The 18,001-nt window shown below is 43.6% G+C and overlaps 1 protein-coding gene across 3 annotated transcripts in view; it reads left to right on the forward strand.

Moving 5' to 3' along the window:
• The first annotated feature begins 6,567 nt into the window (after positions 1-6,567).
• The window catches only part of wdr75 (WD repeat domain 75), a 36,754-nt gene continuing 25,320 nt past the window's right edge, over positions 6,568-18,001 (forward strand). For 2 of the 3 annotated variants that reach the window (XM_056289641.1, XM_056289642.1), the window contains exons 1-8: positions 6,568-6,676; positions 7,430-7,559; positions 10,903-10,968; positions 11,290-11,389; positions 12,562-12,686; positions 13,165-13,235; positions 16,488-16,604; positions 17,235-17,323. In XM_056289641.1, the coding sequence (XP_056145616.1) occupies positions 6,591-6,676; positions 7,430-7,559; positions 10,903-10,968; positions 11,290-11,389; positions 12,562-12,686; positions 13,165-13,235; positions 16,488-16,604; positions 17,235-17,323 (784 nt within the window). In that variant the 5' untranslated portion in view covers positions 6,568-6,590. The remainder of the gene's footprint in view (positions 6,677-7,429; positions 7,560-10,902; positions 10,969-11,289; positions 11,390-12,561; positions 12,687-13,164; positions 13,236-16,487; positions 16,605-17,234; positions 17,324-18,001) is intronic. The other variant, XM_056289643.1, reaches the window with a different exon arrangement.

Raw genomic sequence — 18,001 nt, forward strand, 5'->3', positions numbered from 1 at the left:
GACTCCGCCCCCCTCCCGAAGACAGCGTTGCCAATGATTGCTGCTTCACCGAGTCCGGCCATAGTCGGATCTGACGAGACCGGGGCGCGAACCCCAGTCCCCAGTGGGCAACTGCATCGACACCAAGCCGATGCTTAGACCGCTACGCCACCTCGGACTTTATAATCATTATTAAGGAGACAAATTGGATGCCAATTTTCAATGTTAAGTGTGTAATGAATGAAAGATGTTATTACTTTGGAGGTCCTGTCACGTGTTTAACTTGACCCACTCACGGATGTACGTGCAGTGCGTGTGACGTATACAGGAAGTGAGAAGCGCATGTTATGAAGGTTGTATGTCGGACGAACGCTAGTAAAAGCTACACAGTTAAGAACCTACGAAGTCGGCTCGTTCTTGAATTATTCTTATGTCAGTAAGACAAGGCGTCTACGGACATTACATGGTGTCAGAATAGTCTGTGTATCGGAACACGAGCGGTCATGCCGAAGTTTAATCCGCCGAGTGAATTCAAGTTTGACTGCCCCGTTGAATGGCCGCAGTGGAAACAACGGTTCTCGCGCTTCAGGCTCGCGACAAAGCTGGATAAAGACGACGGGGAGATTCAAGTGAGTTCGCTGATTTATGCAATGGGCAGCGAGGCTGAAAAGATATTCAGCTCGTTTGACTTCGCGGCGGAGGGTGATAAAGTGGACTATGATATCGTACTGAAAAGGTTCGACGGCTACTTTATTCCCCGCCGTAACATCATACATGAGAGGGCGTGCTTCTATCAACGTAGCCAGCAGCCAGGAGAGACAGCGGAGATGTACATCCGGACATTGTATGAGCTGTCTGAACACTGTGAGTTTGGGGACAAGAGGGATGAACATATCAGAGATCGTCTGGTAGTGGGCATAAAAGATAAGGTGCTCTCCCGTCAGTTCCAGCTCACAGCGGACCTTACTCTGGTGAAAGTCATTGAACAAGTGCGCCAGGCGGAGGCAATAACAAAGCAGCTCAGCCTCCAAGCTAACCAACCAGAGGCCCAGCTGGCTAACGTCAATGTTGTCCGACGGCGGGACGGACGCCAAAACAAAAAGGGCGGACAGCGTCATGGTGGCAGCAGACCTGCAACCAACAAAGTAGATGAATGCGGGAGGTGCGGCAAGACGCAGCACACCGATGAGCGGAAGTGTCCTGCAACGAACAGTAAGTGCAACAAGTGTCATAAAAAGGGACATTGGGAGCGTGTATGTCACTCTAAAGCGGTGAGAGAAGTCACTGAAGAGGTTAAACAGCTGTACTTTCTGGGAGAAGTTGGCAAAGAGAGCAGTCAGGAAGATTGGACTGTTAGTTTAACAATAAGTGATGTACCAATAACCTTTAAAATTGACACGGGGGCTGACGCTACTGTTATCAACCAAGGGACATTTAAAAAGCTGAAGCCAAACATAAAACTGGGACCTCCTGACACATGCTTCATAAGCCCAGGTGGAAACATCAGCTGCATAGGACAGTTTCAAGCCACAACCAGCTACAAGGAGAAACAATACTCCTTTCCAGTGTATGTGATCAAGGGGAGAGGCAGCTGTCTGCTGAGTCGTCCAGAGGCAGTGGAGATGGGTCTAGTGAAGCGGATGAATGAGGTCAGTGGAGTTTTCGGCTCAAGTGGACTGCTGAAAACAGACCCAGTGAAAATAGCTCTGGTGGAGGGTGCCCAGCCATACGCGGTGCATACAGCCAGACGGATACCGCTGCCACTTGTACCACTGGTTAAGAAAGAACTGCAGCGCATGGAAAATGAGGGCATTATTGAAAAAGCGACTCAGCCCACAGAATGGTGCGCCGCTATGGTGCCGGTGCTGAAACCGAACAAGAAAGAGGTTCGCTGCTGCGCTGACCTCAGGAGGCTGAATCGAGCGGTGAAACGTGAGAAATACGTGCTGCCCACTATGGAGGAAATAATGCCAAGGCTCGCAGGGTCAAAGTTCTTCACAACGTTGGATGCAGCAAGTGGGTTTTACCAGATCCCCTTGCATGAAGACAGCAGGGGGCTCACCACTTTCATCACCCCATTTGGGAGGTATGCTTTCTGCCGCCTTCCATTTGGTATAACGAGTGCTCCAGAGATTTTCCAGAGAAAGATGGCGGAAACTCTGACCGGGCTAGAGGGCACAGAGGTGTACATGGATGACATCCTTATACATGGAGAGACTGAGGAAATCCATGACCGGCGCCTAGCAGAGGCGCTGGGGGTCATTGAAACAGCAGGTCTCAAACTGAACCAAGCGAAATGCAAGTTCAAACAGAAACAAGTCCGCTTCCTTGGTCATATCATCAACGAGGCAGGCATCAGACCTGACCCGGACAAAGTGGCCGGAATAGAGAACTTTCCTCAGCCCCAGAACGTGACGGAACTCAAGAGGTTCCTCGGGATGGTGAACTATTTGGCAAAATACGTCCCAGAGCTGTCCACTGTAGGTCAGCCGCTTTATGGACTGCTTAAAGCAACGACAGAGTGGCTGTGGGGACCTGCACAGAACACAGCATTCCAAGACCTTAAAGCAGCACTCGCCACCGCCCCGGTACTCACCTTTTATGACGTCACTAAGGCTACGGTGGTGTCAGCAGATGCCAGCAGCTACGGGCTGGGAGGCGTTCTGCTCCAGCAGCACGGGGAACACTGGAAGCCCGTGGCCTACTGCTCCCGACGGCTGAGTGACGCAGAGACAAGGTACGCACAGATCGAGAAAGAGTGCTTAGCCAGCGTCTGGGCATGTGAAAGGTTCGAGAAGTACTTGTTTGGGCTTGACAATTTCAGACTTGTCACCGATCATAAACCACTAGTGCCTCTCATGAACAGCAAAGACTTGGATAATGTACCCATTAGGTGCCAGAGACTGTTAATGAGGCTGATGCGTTTCAATGCAGTGGCTGAATACGCACCAGGCAAAACTTTAGCTGTGGCTGATGCACTCTCCAGAGGCCCAGAGCAGTGCTACGGAGATGGTGCTTCTCATGATGATGTTGCAGCGCACATTGATGCCATCGTGTGCCAGGTGCCTGCCACACCTCAAAGGATGCAGGAGATAAAACAGAGCACGGATGGGGATCTGCAGCTCCAGACAGTGTTGGGCTTCATCAGACACGGCTGGCCTGAGTATGTCGATAAAGTGCCGGAGACAGTCAGAGACTTTTATCAGGTGAGAGGGGAGTTATCTGAGGTAGATGGTTTAGTCATCAGAGGCAGTCGTATCGTCATTCCCACAGAGATGAGGGAGGTGATCTTAGACAGAATACACGACGGGCACCAGGGGATAGTTAAGTGCAGAGAGAGAGCTAGCCAGTCAGTGTGGTGGCCCAAAATGACAGAGCACATTACAACAAAGATACAGCAATGTCAATTCTGCAGAGAACACAAGAACACACAGAGAAAAGAGCCTTTAATGTCAAGTGAGCTCACATCCAGACCATGGCAGAAAGTTGGCATAGACCTGTGTGAGTACAAAAAGCAAAACTACTTAATAGTGTCTGACTATTATTCCAGGTTTTTGGAGATCCTAAATCTACCAACAACTACTAGCAGTCAGGTTGTAGCTAGGCTGAAGGCTACATTTGCACGTTTTGGTATCCCTGAAATTGTAGTTAGTGATAATGGGCCACAGCTAGTTTCAGAAGAGATGAGGAGGTTCAGTGAGGATTATGATTTCATCCATGTGACTTCAAGCCCACACTACCCCCAGAGTAATGGACAGGCAGAGAGGGCTGTTCAGATAGCCAAAAGCATATTAAGACAGGAAGACCCTCTCCTCGCCCTGTTGACATACAGAGCTACACCCTCTTCTTCCACTGGAGCCAGTCCAGCGGAATTGCTCATGGGTAGGAGACTCAGAACCACCTTACCCACATTGCAGCCTAACCTGAAACCGGCCTGGCCTAAAGAGGAACTGATCAAAACCGCTGACGCCGCAGCCAAATCAAGGCAGGCTTTCTACTACAACCGCAGGAACGGCGTGCGGACACTGCGCCCACTGAACTCGGGTGACGCAGTACTCACCAAACCTGATGGACAGAAAACATGGACAATGCCAGCAGTTGTTCACAGTCAGAGCTCCACTCCCAGATCCTACATAGTGGAGACAGCTCAAGGTGAACATTACAGAAGGAACAGGCGCCACCTGTTGGCCACACCCAAAACACTCACCTTTGTCAGCAGGGATCCTGACCATGTCACTCCAGGGGAGAATGGAAACATGGATGAGTCCCGAGCAGCAGAAATGCCAACTTCCACACCATATGTTACTCGCTCTGGCAGGGTGAGCAAGCCAGCAATCCGGCTGGATTTGTGAGGCGTATGGACTTGTGTACTGTGGGAGATTTTTTATTTTTTTGTGAAAAGGGGGGTGATATACAGGTTAAAATTGTTGGCAGTAAATGTTCAGAGAAATGTTTAGAAAATAAACTTAGAGGGGGAGATGTAATGAATGAAAGATGTTATTACTTTGGAGGTCCTGTCACTTGTTTAACTTGACCCACTCACGGATGTACGTGCAGTGCGTGTGACGTATACAGGAAGTGAGAAGCGCATGTTATGAAGGTTGTATGTCGGATGAACGCTAGTAAAAGCTACACAGTTAAGAACCTACGAAGTCGGCTCGTTCTTGAATTATTCTTATGTCAGTAAGACAAGGCGTCTACGGACATTACAAAGTGGGTCTTTCTTAGGCTTTGAAATTAGAGTAAGGAGGCCTTGAGTCAAAGTTGGAGGAAGAGACTGATTTTCAATACTTTCTGAAAACACACTATGGAGCAAGGGGGCTAGTTGCTCTGCAAAAGCAATATAGAATTCAGATGTTAACCCGTCAACCCCTGTGATTTATTGAGTTTAAGTAACGAATGGCAAACAGAACTTCATCTGATGATAATGGGCTATCACATGAGTCTTTTTGAACTATCTGAATTGATTTCGTGTCAGTGAGACATCCCAAAAAATGGTTGGTTGCCATCTCATTATACTGTGATTCATACAAACGTCTATAAAATGAGGAACAATAGTTAGCAATCTCACGGGGATCATCAATAATGACTCATTGATATTAAGTTTCTGGACAGAATTTGTTTTACCTCGAGATCTTTCTAATTGGAAAAGATAGGCAGAATTTTGTTCTCCTTCCTCCAACCATTTTCTCCTTGACCTCACAAAGACACCCTCTGCCAAGGGAGAGTTTAGCTGGCTGTAAAAACCCAATATAGGACAAGAGTCACATTGGATGTAGCAGTACAGTAATTTCATCTTCATCTAAAGAATCAAAAACTAACCAATAATTTATACGTGATAGGGAAGTGCACGCTTTATTACACCATGTATAATTATTTAAATGAGGATTTTTCCTCCTCCATAGATCTACTAAATGGAACTTTTGCATGAATAGCAATAGACTAGAGGCTGAGGAATTGTTTGCACTTGGAGGCCATCTATCTAATGAACCATTTAAAGCAATGTTGAAGTCACCTTGGGTTTCGTCAGTTTCTCCCTTTACACCATGGTTCAAGATTTTTAGTGTTTGTAGAGGGACCAAAATAGGCATTGTAACGTGCACGGATAAGAAGACACGCTGGCCGCTGGCTCGCGGGTCTGACCCTTTAGTCTAGCGGTTAGCGAGGCCTCCTGCGGTGCGGGCGATAGGGGTTCGCTTTCCGGCCGCGGCAGTTCCTGTGGTTGCGTTGTACCCCGAATTCGCTACATTGGTGTCAGAAGTGGGATGGAGCGACCGTAAAGCCATCGGAAGCGTAGGCGCCCTGAGGCGTGAAGGAGCTGATATGCTTAAGCGCGGGGACGCGCTTCCCGAAGGAGGGGGGTAGTGTAACATGCATGGATAAGTAGACACGTTGGTCCTTGACTAACGGGTCGGACCCTTTAGTCGACTGGCTAACGTTGTCGCTTGCGGAGCGGGAGATACGGGTTCGCGTCCCGGCTGTGGCGACGGTCTCCCAGTCTGCCCCCCGAATTCGCTACAGTACGTTACCTTGAAGCAACAATATGCTGGTGAGGGAGGTCGAGGAGGAATGACAAGTTGGACGGAGTTCATGGAACTATTCATAAAGTGAACTGGGTTGTTCAGGGGACTATTGATAAAAGATTAATCGGGTAAAGGATTAGGTTCGGGGGGCGCGAACCGGGTTCACAAATAAAAGTAACATCGCAATAGTATATGGAGCAAGCCAACCAGAGTTGGTTGTACCGAGGTAAAGACGGAAGTGTAAGCGTTTATACTATACACTGAGGAGGAACAAAAGGAAAGTTTACCGAGAACAAGCAGGACTGAGATTAGTCTAATTTGAAATAGGAAAGAGAAAAGAACTCGTGGTTACATCGCTGCTATTAGTTACTGATTACACGGTCATGACACTAAATAATATACTACTACCAAATGAAACGAAATAATAAATGAACTAAATTGTGAATAAATGTCATAAATGAGCGTCCGCGGTACTGTTGTCTGTATTCCGGGGCAGTAGGTGGAGGTAATGCGCCTTAAAACTATATGCTAAATCCCTTTAAATGCTCGAGGAAGAAGGGGAAGGGTCAAAGTTGAATTTTTATAAACATGGTGGGGAACAGTGGCATCCGCGTGGTTCACCGAGGTGGAAGTAAAATAAATTTTAGGGAGCCGGTAATAACTAATGATTCAAGGTATGTTCATTTCGTGCCGAGTAACGTTGTACAAATGAGGTAGCAGTTGCCTGCTCGCTCGATGAGAGATTATTAGTGAGAGAGCACAAAGTAATGCTAGCTGTTAGCACTAAAGTTGATATTCGGCAGTGCTAGTTAGAAATCCTTAGCAATATCTCGGGCACTTACAAGCTGCGACCTTGGGGTGTATATAATGAGATTTAGAACAATATAGCAGCAAAGAACGATTTGCTATGTAAAGAGAGTAATGGAGTAATTGGGTCCTGAGCAGAGAATGAAGTCACACACTCTCTGCGTGTGGTGCAGTCAGACTTTCTTCAGACGTTCTCTGTTCTGTATTTTGGAAGCCGGTCCGACCGGGCGTGGATGTCGGAAGCCGGCTGATCGCGCGTGGATGTCAGTGCACGTGAGGTAGCTAGTGTTAGCAGGATAGTTATCACGTTACGTGGATTTAGGTCACTCAGGAGATCGAAGAAATAGCTCCTTTCAAGCTTAATACGTTACTAAAGTTAATAAAATAACTCTATACTGTAAAATAAATATTCCAACCAACAAAATAGCCAAATAACCAAGAGCGCGAAAGGAGAGAGGTTTTTTTTGTTGCTTTGGTCCTGAGATGCTGGTACTGAATGTCGTATATAGAATATTTAAGACACCAAAGGAGCCTGCGATATAAGCTTGCCCTATTAATATTATGCATCAGTATGCTCTGACATTTCTTACTGGTAACTGTTCTTGGTTGCTCTGCATTAGGTTCCTGTTGTGTTCCGCAGGCGAGTGTGTGAAAGTGTTCAGCACTTCGACAGAAGAATGCATCCATGATTTGCAAGGACACACACACCTGGTGACAGGTGTTGCCATCAACCCCTCTAACCACCTTCAGGTAACCCCACAGACATTTTTAGTGTTTACTGATTCAGCCGAAAAAATATGTCCCTTCTTTTGGGTGGACCAATTAAAGCAGCAAAAAAAAAACAAAACCCTGTCATTGCAAAGAGCCACACAACAAATGGATGCCCACACTACTACAGTAACAGTGACTTGTATGCCTAACTGTTATGTCATAACACATAGCCTAACAATTTTCATAGGTCTTTTCTTACCTCGGTTTACTCAGTGGGACACCTAGCAGTCTTTGTTTTCCACAATCTTCCTCAGGTCTGGCTTGTACTCAGTTGTGGCTACTTGAAGCAACTCTTTCACATGTGTGTGCGTAAGAACAGAGTGATGTTTTGACTTCACTTGTTTTAGTGTAGAAAAAACTGATTCACAGACATAAGTTGATCCAAACATTGACATTAGCTTGAGTGCAGCCTGTTTGACATTGGGATATCTGTCTGTGGGCACAGTTTTCCAAAACTCTGTGGTTCCTTCTCTTAAAACACATTTAAGTCTGTCATCCTCACAAAGTTCAATCATCTCCAACTGGGCTGCAGCTTCATCTGAAACTAAAAGGGCTTTCAAACAATCTGATTCAGCAGTGAAAGGGTTAACGAGTAATGTGCTCTATGGCCGCTTTTGCTTCAGGTTGCAGAATCTGTCCTCAAAACTGTGCTGCAGATTTTCCATCAGTGTCACATAGTATGCACTTCTCCCTTTTGAGACCTCAGCTTCTTCTCCCCTTGCCTTTAACAAGGACGGAAAATGTGTGAGCTCTCCCTTATGAAGATGAGTTGGGAAGAGCTTGAGTTTGTAAACAAATGTGAAAACATTTTTCACCAGGTCAGGCAGCATTATTAACTTCCCTGGCAGATCTAGATTCAGTTTGTTCAGATGATGCAGCGTGTCGACCAGAAACCCCAAATGTGAAATCCACTGGTGGTCATGTAGCTCAGGATAGTCCTTATGTTTTTCTTCCAGAACCAGCTTCACTGGGTTCAAAAGAACGAGCAAGCATGTTACCTCTTGAAAGCCATCTCAGTGCAGTGGAGGAGCACATCATTGGGGAGGTCTTCGTCAAGTTCAGCTATGAGGATTTTGAACTGTCTATGATTGAGAGCATGAGTGCGAATAAAATTCACAATTTCTAGCACAGGTTTCATGACGTGATCCAAGTTCAGCCTTTTAGACACCAGGTGCTCTTGATGAATAATGCAGTGAAATGTCCAAAAATCCAGGAAATGGTCGTCAGTTTTACCTAACCCTACAGGGCCATTTGCAGATCCCAGCATAACAGGCACACCGTCTGTGGCTATTGCCATTAGTTTTGATAACTGCAAATTTGCCTTCACAACAACAGTCATAAGTGTCTCTTTTAGGTCGATGCCACGGGTCAGGGGACAATGTCAAGCAACTCTTCCTTAATTGTGCAGTCTTCTGACTCAGACCATACAAATATTGCCAACTGTGGCTTATCTTGAACATCGCAAGACTCATCTAGAGCAATAATGAAATACCGGCATTTTTCAATATCATTATACTGTTTCAATTGACCTGTTAATATCTGATATTCTCTGCTCAACGGTGTGTTGTGAAAGCTGCAGGTCTGACACAGAGCACTTCAAATTATCATTTTCAGGAGTGAGGATAGCCACAATATCTCTGAGACACGTCTTCACAAATTCCCCTTCATTGTGTGGCTTTCTCTCATGAGCAATGTTCCATGCCACCTGATAGATGTCAATAAGACCATCTCTGAGTGCGTCGTAAGTTTTTGAAAAAGCTGAGTCTGCTTCTCTGACTGACGTTTCAACACGTTTGCCTTGTGCTTGCGAAGTTCAGTGCCTTTGGGGAAACTCCCGGGCCATGTTAGCGTGCAGTGAGGTGAAATGGCGTTCCAGGTTTGAAGCTTTAAAATGTGACAGTGAAGTCTGGCATATCAAGCAGAAGGTTTTCCCATTTCGTTCTGCAAAAAAATACACTTCCTCCCATTCTGTTAGAAATGTCCTGTGTTGCTCTTCATATTTGTGTTTAGCTTTATGTTTTCCTGATTCTGCCATGGCGATTCAGTTAGTAGTTCTAGCCTTGCTAACAAACTTCTGCGTTTGCACAACTGTATGTTAGGCTAGCTACATGCGTAACATAGAAGATTTCTATCAATCGCATGATGACAAAATTATTTTTTTATTAAAACATTGGCAACTTTATTGGTAGTAGCCTATCATCAAATATTCAAATGCATTTTGATTTATCAGAAACATATTTTAAAAATGTATTTTTATTTCAAAACTCTGAAGACCGAGAAAAAATGAGAACAGCCAAGGGCCGCACAGGAGCAGGTAAAGAGTTGCAGGTTCACCACCCTTGAGTTAGAGCATTCACAGACTTGATGGCAGTCAGTTGTTGTTGATTTGGTTCTGGACTTAGATATGTGGATTCGAATTTTCTTCATATTAGCCTTAGCATCGGCAAGCCAACAAGAAAGTTGTTGTCAAAAATTAAGATTTGGCATTTATTCTTTCTCCGGCCTGTATTACAGGAGATTGACCAAGAAATAAATGTATCATATAGACAATGAGTCAGTCATATTTCTTAACCTGAGAGAAGTGAATTGTACCTTCAAAAAGTGTTTTTAATTGATTACACACAATCTATCTCACCATATTGAATATTATGTAATAGTTGGTGGTTTTATAACTTGGGCTACTTCAGAGATTGCTGACTAATGCATAATTGTAAGATTCACTCTAGAATTCAAAAGAACATTTCTAATCCATTGTCAAACCAAAAAATAAGATGATTCCAGATTCCAAGGTCTTTGAATGTGTTCTTGTCGCAGAAAAAGCCTGGAAAGGTGTGGTAAAAACTAATTTTTAATGATAAATGGACTGCATTTATGTAGCACTTTTCTAGTCTACCGAACACTCAAAGTGCTTTACAGTGTATGCCTCACATTCACCCATTTACACACATTCATACACTGATGGCGGAGACTGCCATGCAAAACACCAACCTGCTCATCAGGAGCAGTTAGGGGTTCAGTGTCTTGCTCAAGGATGCTTCGACATGCTCTCTGGAGGAGCCTGAGATTGAACCAGGAACCTTCTGATTACAAGATGACCCGCTCTGCCTCCTGAGCCATGCCGCCCAGAGAGCTTTGTAGCTGTGAAAAATAAACTTATGCTGTAGAGTGGAATGTTTTTTGTTTTTTTGTTTGTTTGTTTGTTTTTTTTTGTTTTTTTTAACTCAAACAGCTCAAATCGCTGTCAATACTATATGTTTGGAACTACACAGGCTTGGAATAAGTGAAATATAATGCAAAATAACTCATTTCTATTTTGTTGCAGGTGTACTCTAGTTCAGTAGATGGCACTGTTAGGCTTTGGGACTTCACTGATGGCATCCTTATCAAGGTATGACTTCAATCTTCACAGCGTCTACTTTTACCGTTTTGTTTTTGTTTTCAAATTATTTTTTTTGCCCAGTCACCTATATACAACTACTAATATAAAAGAATGTTAACTCCAATTCTGAGTTCTTCAATATATGACGCTCAACCCAGTGTTGTTGCACTTGTCTGGTTGCAATTTTTGGTGTTGTATTGTTACATTTTATACTTACTTGTAATGTGCCATAACCACCAAAAATTGTTTATCTATGCCCTTGTTTACAGTGAAATGATGATAATAAATAGATCTTGGAAGCGTGAGTAACAGCTATGTGATCTTTTCCAGACTTTTGTCATTGGGTATCCTATCTACTCCCTCCACACCTCTGCAAAGCATGGTGGAATCCTATTTGTTGTTGTCCCCATGGCGAAAGACAAAAGATCCGGTAAATTCAACCCCTTCACATTTATTGCTTAAGTTTAAAGTTTTATCCAGCAGATTAGTCCTGACACCACTGCAACTTACACAGAAAGATTGAACACTTTTCCGTGAAGACTGGGAACTGAATCAAATTTGATTATGTTTATCTAGATTGATGCTGCTATGGGGGTGTTGTAAGATAACAGCCAGGTGAGCCATGGTCTATAGAAACTGCAACTGATTAGGCCTATCCCTTAACTCCCTTACAATGATTACATAGATGAGAAAAGCATTGCAATTTTGATGCGATGCCATTTACACCCCCTACTAATGGATTAATGTAATTACAGCAACAGTGCTCCCAAAGCAAAGATACAAAATTGTGGTTAAGTCAGTCATGTTTAATAAGATTTTATTGTGAGTGTTAATTTCCTGTTATATGTGCAACAATTTGCTGTTAGGGATGGTACTTTAATTTGCCACCATAGACTTTTGAACCCCCCCAAAAATTCAGAGACCAATAAAATCCCCTTTCAAATATTCAGAGCAAGGCAGTCCTTAAAAAAACCTAGGCACATTGACTGAGTGAACATGTAACGTGGTAGATGCTTAAATTGAAGCATGTCAACTAGCAAATAGTATTATTGAAAATTAAAAGTATCAAGTATCTTCTGTAACATCCTGTATTCTGAATAGTCTCTTATTTTGCTTTTTCACAAGGGATTGCTCACAGTTTTAAAACTGATTTGTTGGTTTGGAAATTATAAATGCACCAGAGCATTCTTTCTTTTCCTAGGTCCCACTTTCTAAACATCTGCATCTGCACATAAACTTTGCACCACTATGATTTTGATGATAAAATTAATTTCCTTTTAGAGCAAATCTCTAGAGTGCTACAAGATAAAAAAAATTAGATAAAACCAAAGCAGATAAAGCAGGAATTAAGAGTGGGGTGGAGATGGGGTTAACAGTCCGAGAAGGCAGGAAAGGCCTTTCTGAACAGGAAAGCTGTAAGATGTGACATTATTAAACATTCTCATTAAATCCTTCAATCTCAGGTAGTTGCCTCTCTTGACATTGCCACTCTGTGACCTATTTGTAAAACAAGCCCTAATATGCAGTATAAAGTAGGAACTGGGTAAGAGGTCACTGAGGATGTAACCAGCTGATGCTGAACTTCATGTCTTTTTTCTGCAGAGGTGTTCCAGCTGGTTGCTGTGCATCTGCCGCGCAGCGGAGAGCAGCTGGTCGAGGCCCAAGAGCTATCCGCTGTGATCAGCAATGTAAGCCCCAACCCAGCCACTATCAGCTTTGGCCATGAGGTTCGTACATCACAGCCATTGTAACTGCTGCTTCTTGGAATTCATATTTTCTTGTACATGCTTTTTAGTAATTTGTACTATAGGAATACACACAAGTTAATTTTCAAAGGAATGCAAGTAACTAAATTGGTTGACAAAATAATACTGCTTTTATTGACAGGGGCCTTGAAATTTCATCAAGTGATGAATATAACGTTAATTTCTTTATCCGAAAATACCCACACCTTGCTGATACTTTGGATAGGCCTAAAAGAAAATCTAAAAATATCGTATAAATGACCGCACCTTGCTGATACTTTGGATAGGCCTAAAAGAAAATCTAAAAATATCATATAAATGACCCAACAACCGGTTTTAGACCGGTATGACCGTAGTCAAATAGTCCTGTGGGAAGTTGTCTTGTGCCAGGGAAAATCCCTTACATCCTGTTGCTGTTAATGTTTTAACAGCAAGATTTTGTACATTTTAATCTTCGCAGGGTGAATATATTGCTTCTGCCAAAAGTTTTCAACTGGAGGTCTTCTTCCTCAAGAAACAGAAGTCATATAAGTGAGTAATTTTATCATTAGTTGAAACTCCTGCCAACCACACAGTAATATGAGCATACAATTAGAGTTTTTAAGTGCGTATGATGTACTGATTGAAAATTATCTCTTTCTGATTGCAGTTCCAATCATAGGTCAAAATATCAGCCCATTTGTTTTATCAATTGCAGTTAATACAACGGCTATGATGTATGACGTGAATTTGCATTATTTTGAAGTGGCAAAATGTTTCTATGTCTAAACAGTTCAGTCAGTACATTTTAAGATAAAATACATCTTGATGAATCAAAATAACTCAATAGCTCAACATGTCTTGATGCATGCTCAATGATCCAAGTAAGGAAATCCCAAAAAGTTGAATCAGTTCATCTTGACTCAAGGTTTAGTGGGAGAAACGTTTCATCACTCATCTAAATGACTTTGTCAGTCTCAGCTGACTGCAGGTATCCCCAACCTTATAAACAGCACAGTTGTGGGATGTCCGGTTAGCATAGCGGTCTATGCCGTTGCCTACCAGCACGGGGATCGCTGGTTCGAATACACGTGTTACCTCCAGCGGATCGGGCGTCCCTACAGACACGATTGGCCATGTCTGCAGGTGGGAAGCCGGATGTGGGTATGTGTCCTGGTCGCTGCACTAGTGCCTCCTCTGGTCCGTCAGGGCACCTGTTTGAGGGGGAGGGAGAACTGGGGGGAATAGCGTGACCCTCCCACGTGCTATGTCCCCCTGGCAAAACTCCTCACTGTCAGGTGAAAAGAAGCGGCTGGCGACTCCACGTGTATCGGAGGAGACGTGTGGTAGTCTGCAGCCCTTCCCAGATCGGCAGAGGGGGTGGAACAGAGATCACGATGGCTCGGAAGAGTGGGGTAATTGGCCGGATACAATTGGGGATAAAAAAAAGGGGGGGGGGTAAAAAAAAAAAAAGCACAGTTACTTAATGAGCAAAACCGGTGATAGGTTTCATATGCAAATGCCGTGACCATTAATTAGAGTTAAAATGGCCAAGTGTACAATTCACAGAGCATTGGGGAATAGCTGCAATCACAGTGTTGTAAGATAGCAACAGATGTACTCTTGGGCATTCCCTCTTCACGTAGATGGCCTCTTTGACTCCCCATTCAAACCAGCGTTCCTCCCTATATGAAAGAGTAGCCCTGGCCTGTAGATGGGTGTAGACTGCGGAGTCCTGGCCTGACGTGGTAGCTCTTCTGTGTTGTGTCATCCATTTCACCAGAGTCTGTTTGGTTTCCCCGATGTACAAGTCATGGCAGTCCTCCTGGCACTTAACAGTGTAAGCTATATTGCTCTGTTTGTGCTGAAGAACCCGATCCTTGGGGTTCACCAATTTCTGGTGCTGCATGTTTTGGGGTTAGAAAGCAACTGAGACGCGGTGTTTGGAAAATGCGCGTCTCAACTGTTCGGCCACTCCCGCCACATACGGAATCACCACTGGTTTACGCTTAAGTAGCAGTTGTCCTCCTTCCTTCGATCTGCTGGTGCACTGTTTGGGCATCTTTCTGGCTTTGACAAACGCCCGGTTAGGATAACCACACTTACCCAGGGCCTGCTTAAATGTGGGATTTCTCCCCTTCCCTGGCCACTTTGTTAAGTGATGCTTTCAGCTCGGTGGTGCAGCGTCCTGATGACTCCTATTTTGTGCTCCAGTGTATGATGAGAGTCAAACCTTAAGTATTGATCAGTATGTGTTGGTTTACGTTAAACATCAAAAATAAAATGCCCCACATCACCAACAGCAATTTCAGTCTAGGAAGGCTAACTGTTCATCTTTCACATCCTCCATGATGAACTTGATGTGGTTGTCCACAGAGTTAATGTGGTCAGTGAAATGTGGTATGCCCTGAGATTTAATTTTAACCCAGGTGTCATCCACATACCTAAACTAATGGCTAGGTGGTGTCCCTGGATTGGACATCAGAGCCCTCTTTTCCACTTCCTCCATATACAAGTTGACAACTACAGGTGAAACTGGGGACGCCATAGCACACCCATGTTTCCGCCTATAGTACTGCCCCTTGTATGTGAAGTACGTGGACTGAAGACAGTTTCAGGAGCAGACACACTTGGTCAGTGTTAAGGGTGGTCCTACTGCTAAAGGTGGGGTCATCTTGTAATTTCATATGGACTACCTCCACCGCTTCAGCAACAGGAACACAAGTGAAGAGGCACATAACAAGTTTAAGTTTATATTCATGGCACTGATTTCGCATACATTTTGTCTATTGCTTTATTTTTAATTTGTATTTCATTTTTATTCCCCTCCCCAGGTGTACTGTAGCATCTGCTGCTGCAGTGAGCCAATTTCCCTATGAGGGTCATTTCAAGTTTCATCTGATCCAAGTTCTTTATTAGAAAATACAGTCATGGTGTCACGGTAGCGTGGCGGTCTATTCCATTGCCTACCAACACGAGGATCACCGGGTTGAATCCCCATGTTACCTCTGGCTTGGTCGGGCATACCTACAGACACAATTAGCTGTGTCTGCGGGTGAGAAGCCGGATGTGGGTATGTGTCCTGGTTGCTGCACTAGCGCCTCCTCTGGTCGGTTGAGGCACCTGTTCAGGGGGGGAGGGGGACTTGGGGGAATAGCAGGATCCTCCCACGTGTTGCGTCCCCCTGGTGAAACTCCTCACTGTCAGGTGAAAAGAAGTGGCTGGCGACTTCACGTGTGTTGGAGAAGGCATGTGGTAGTCTGCAGCCCTCCCCAGATTGGTAGAGGAGGTGGAGCAGTGACCAGAGGCAGCTCAGAAGAGTGGGGTAATTGACTGGGTACAATTGGGGAGAAAAGGTGGGGGGAATCCAAAAAAGAAAGTATAGTCGTCTGCTCTTGTATAATGAAATATGGTGAAAACTGTCAAATTAAATGGGTTTTAGCTGTAGCAGACTTCATCAGGTTTCTACCCTAAAGATATGAAGGCCAATGCAGATTAATTTTTTTTAATTTTTTTTATTTTACATTTCTATTTGTTGTTCGCAAAGAGTATCTGAATGATTTCAGGTTTTTCAAATCCCTTTGAATTGTAGACCTTGTGGTGCTGTTGGTTGTCAACAGGGCTTTTCCTTCCATTGAAAGCTTTTGCTTATTGGACGGTGTAGAGACACAGGAAGAGGGTCACATATGCACTATGATTATGAGAAAGATTCAAACCCATGATGTTCATAATCACGTAGACTCCAAATCCTCCAAAAATGCTGACAGCGCCATATATTCATGTCCTTTGGTGGGTTGCAAATAGGTTTTTTCTGAGTGCAAATAACAAGAAGGGAGTCCAGAACACATTCACGTGCGTCTCCTGTCACCCAAAGGAGGACTGCATTGCTACCGGTCACGAGGACGGAAAGATTCGCTTGTGGTGAGTAACATTGGAGGACCTTTGTCCCAACACACTGACAAGTGCACTGATAAACACTGAGAATGACCTAGTGTAAATATCTGTTCACTTGTGGTATTTTTTTTTTAAAGTTATTTCCCGCGCTGAATCAAAGCAAAATCGTTTTCCAATGGCTCAGCCTATACATTTGGTATGGATGAAGCCATGTAATTTTCATCTTGTACACCTTTCTTCTATAGATATTTTTCTTTCATTCTCTTATCACTAGTTTATCCATTTATTTCTTTTGTAAACTTATTTTCAATTTATGCCTGGCATTTCTATTGTTTTTCTTGATAGTTTTTATTCATTAGTGTAATTTTTTTCAATGTATTTTGAAACTCTTGAATATTGCTTTATTGCTTTACATGTACAGTTTTTATTAAAGGAAGCTCTGTTTAAAAAGTAGAAAAGCAGACAAGGACAGAGTATTTACGAAACGCAGCAAAAAAAAGATCTGAGGGAATTCAATCCAAGGTCAGCAAGGGTACACGTGTAGTTCCAGAGGCGTTGGACCCAACTGTTCGACAAGATTTGTCATCTTTTTTTTTTTTTACTCAAGGGTTGTTATATGTTGTTACCATTATTTCTTTATTCTTAACCTCCCTCAAGGAGAAATATCAACCAGAAGAAGGACTATACATATTCCACCGTCCACTGGCACCATACTGCCGTCGGCTCCCTTTGCTTCACCCCAGAAGGTGCACAATTACCACCACCTGTTTATTTTTTTTATTTTTTTTACTTTTTTTGTTGTTCCTGTATGTCCTTGTCTAATAACATGGGTCTTGCTCACTATAAGGCCTAATAGTGGGCTGCAATTTTCACATTGATCATTCTTTTCAGAATCGAAGACTTTTATTGCCATGTGCATTACATGAACTAGGAATCACGTTGGGGGGGGGGGGGGCTTCTGAAATCTACCACCATCTCCACTGTCTTCAGGGGGTTTAGCTCCAAGTTGGTCTGGCTGCACCTGGCTGGCAAGGATCCTAAGCATTAGTACCTTAGCTGCTCTAACCATGTTTTTTTTTTTCGAAGTTGAAAAGAAAATGTATAGAAATACTTGCCAATTTGAATTGGGATTGTTATATATTCAGAAATGATATAATGAAGTATTTAATATTATGCATCTTAAGTAAACAGGAAGGCTTATTATATTGCCTTAGCCAGCTATATCTCTCTAGTTGCATAATTTGGACTGGTGTCTATGGTCAGTAATGCAACAATTCCAGTTGGTGATGGTCCAAATGTAAGCAGAATTAATTTTGGGTTCAAAACCGCATTTTTTTATTTTATGTTTTTGATGAAATTAGCTTTATAGCTACCAGTCCACCAGAAAACCCTTCACCCCCTCCCACTCAACTTGGCCTCAGATA

This window comes from Lampris incognitus, chromosome 11 (genome assembly GCF_029633865.1).
Source record: "Lampris incognitus isolate fLamInc1 chromosome 11, fLamInc1.hap2, whole genome shotgun sequence".
In the NCBI taxonomy this organism is placed as follows: Eukaryota; Metazoa; Chordata; class Actinopteri; order Lampriformes; family Lampridae; genus Lampris; species Lampris incognitus.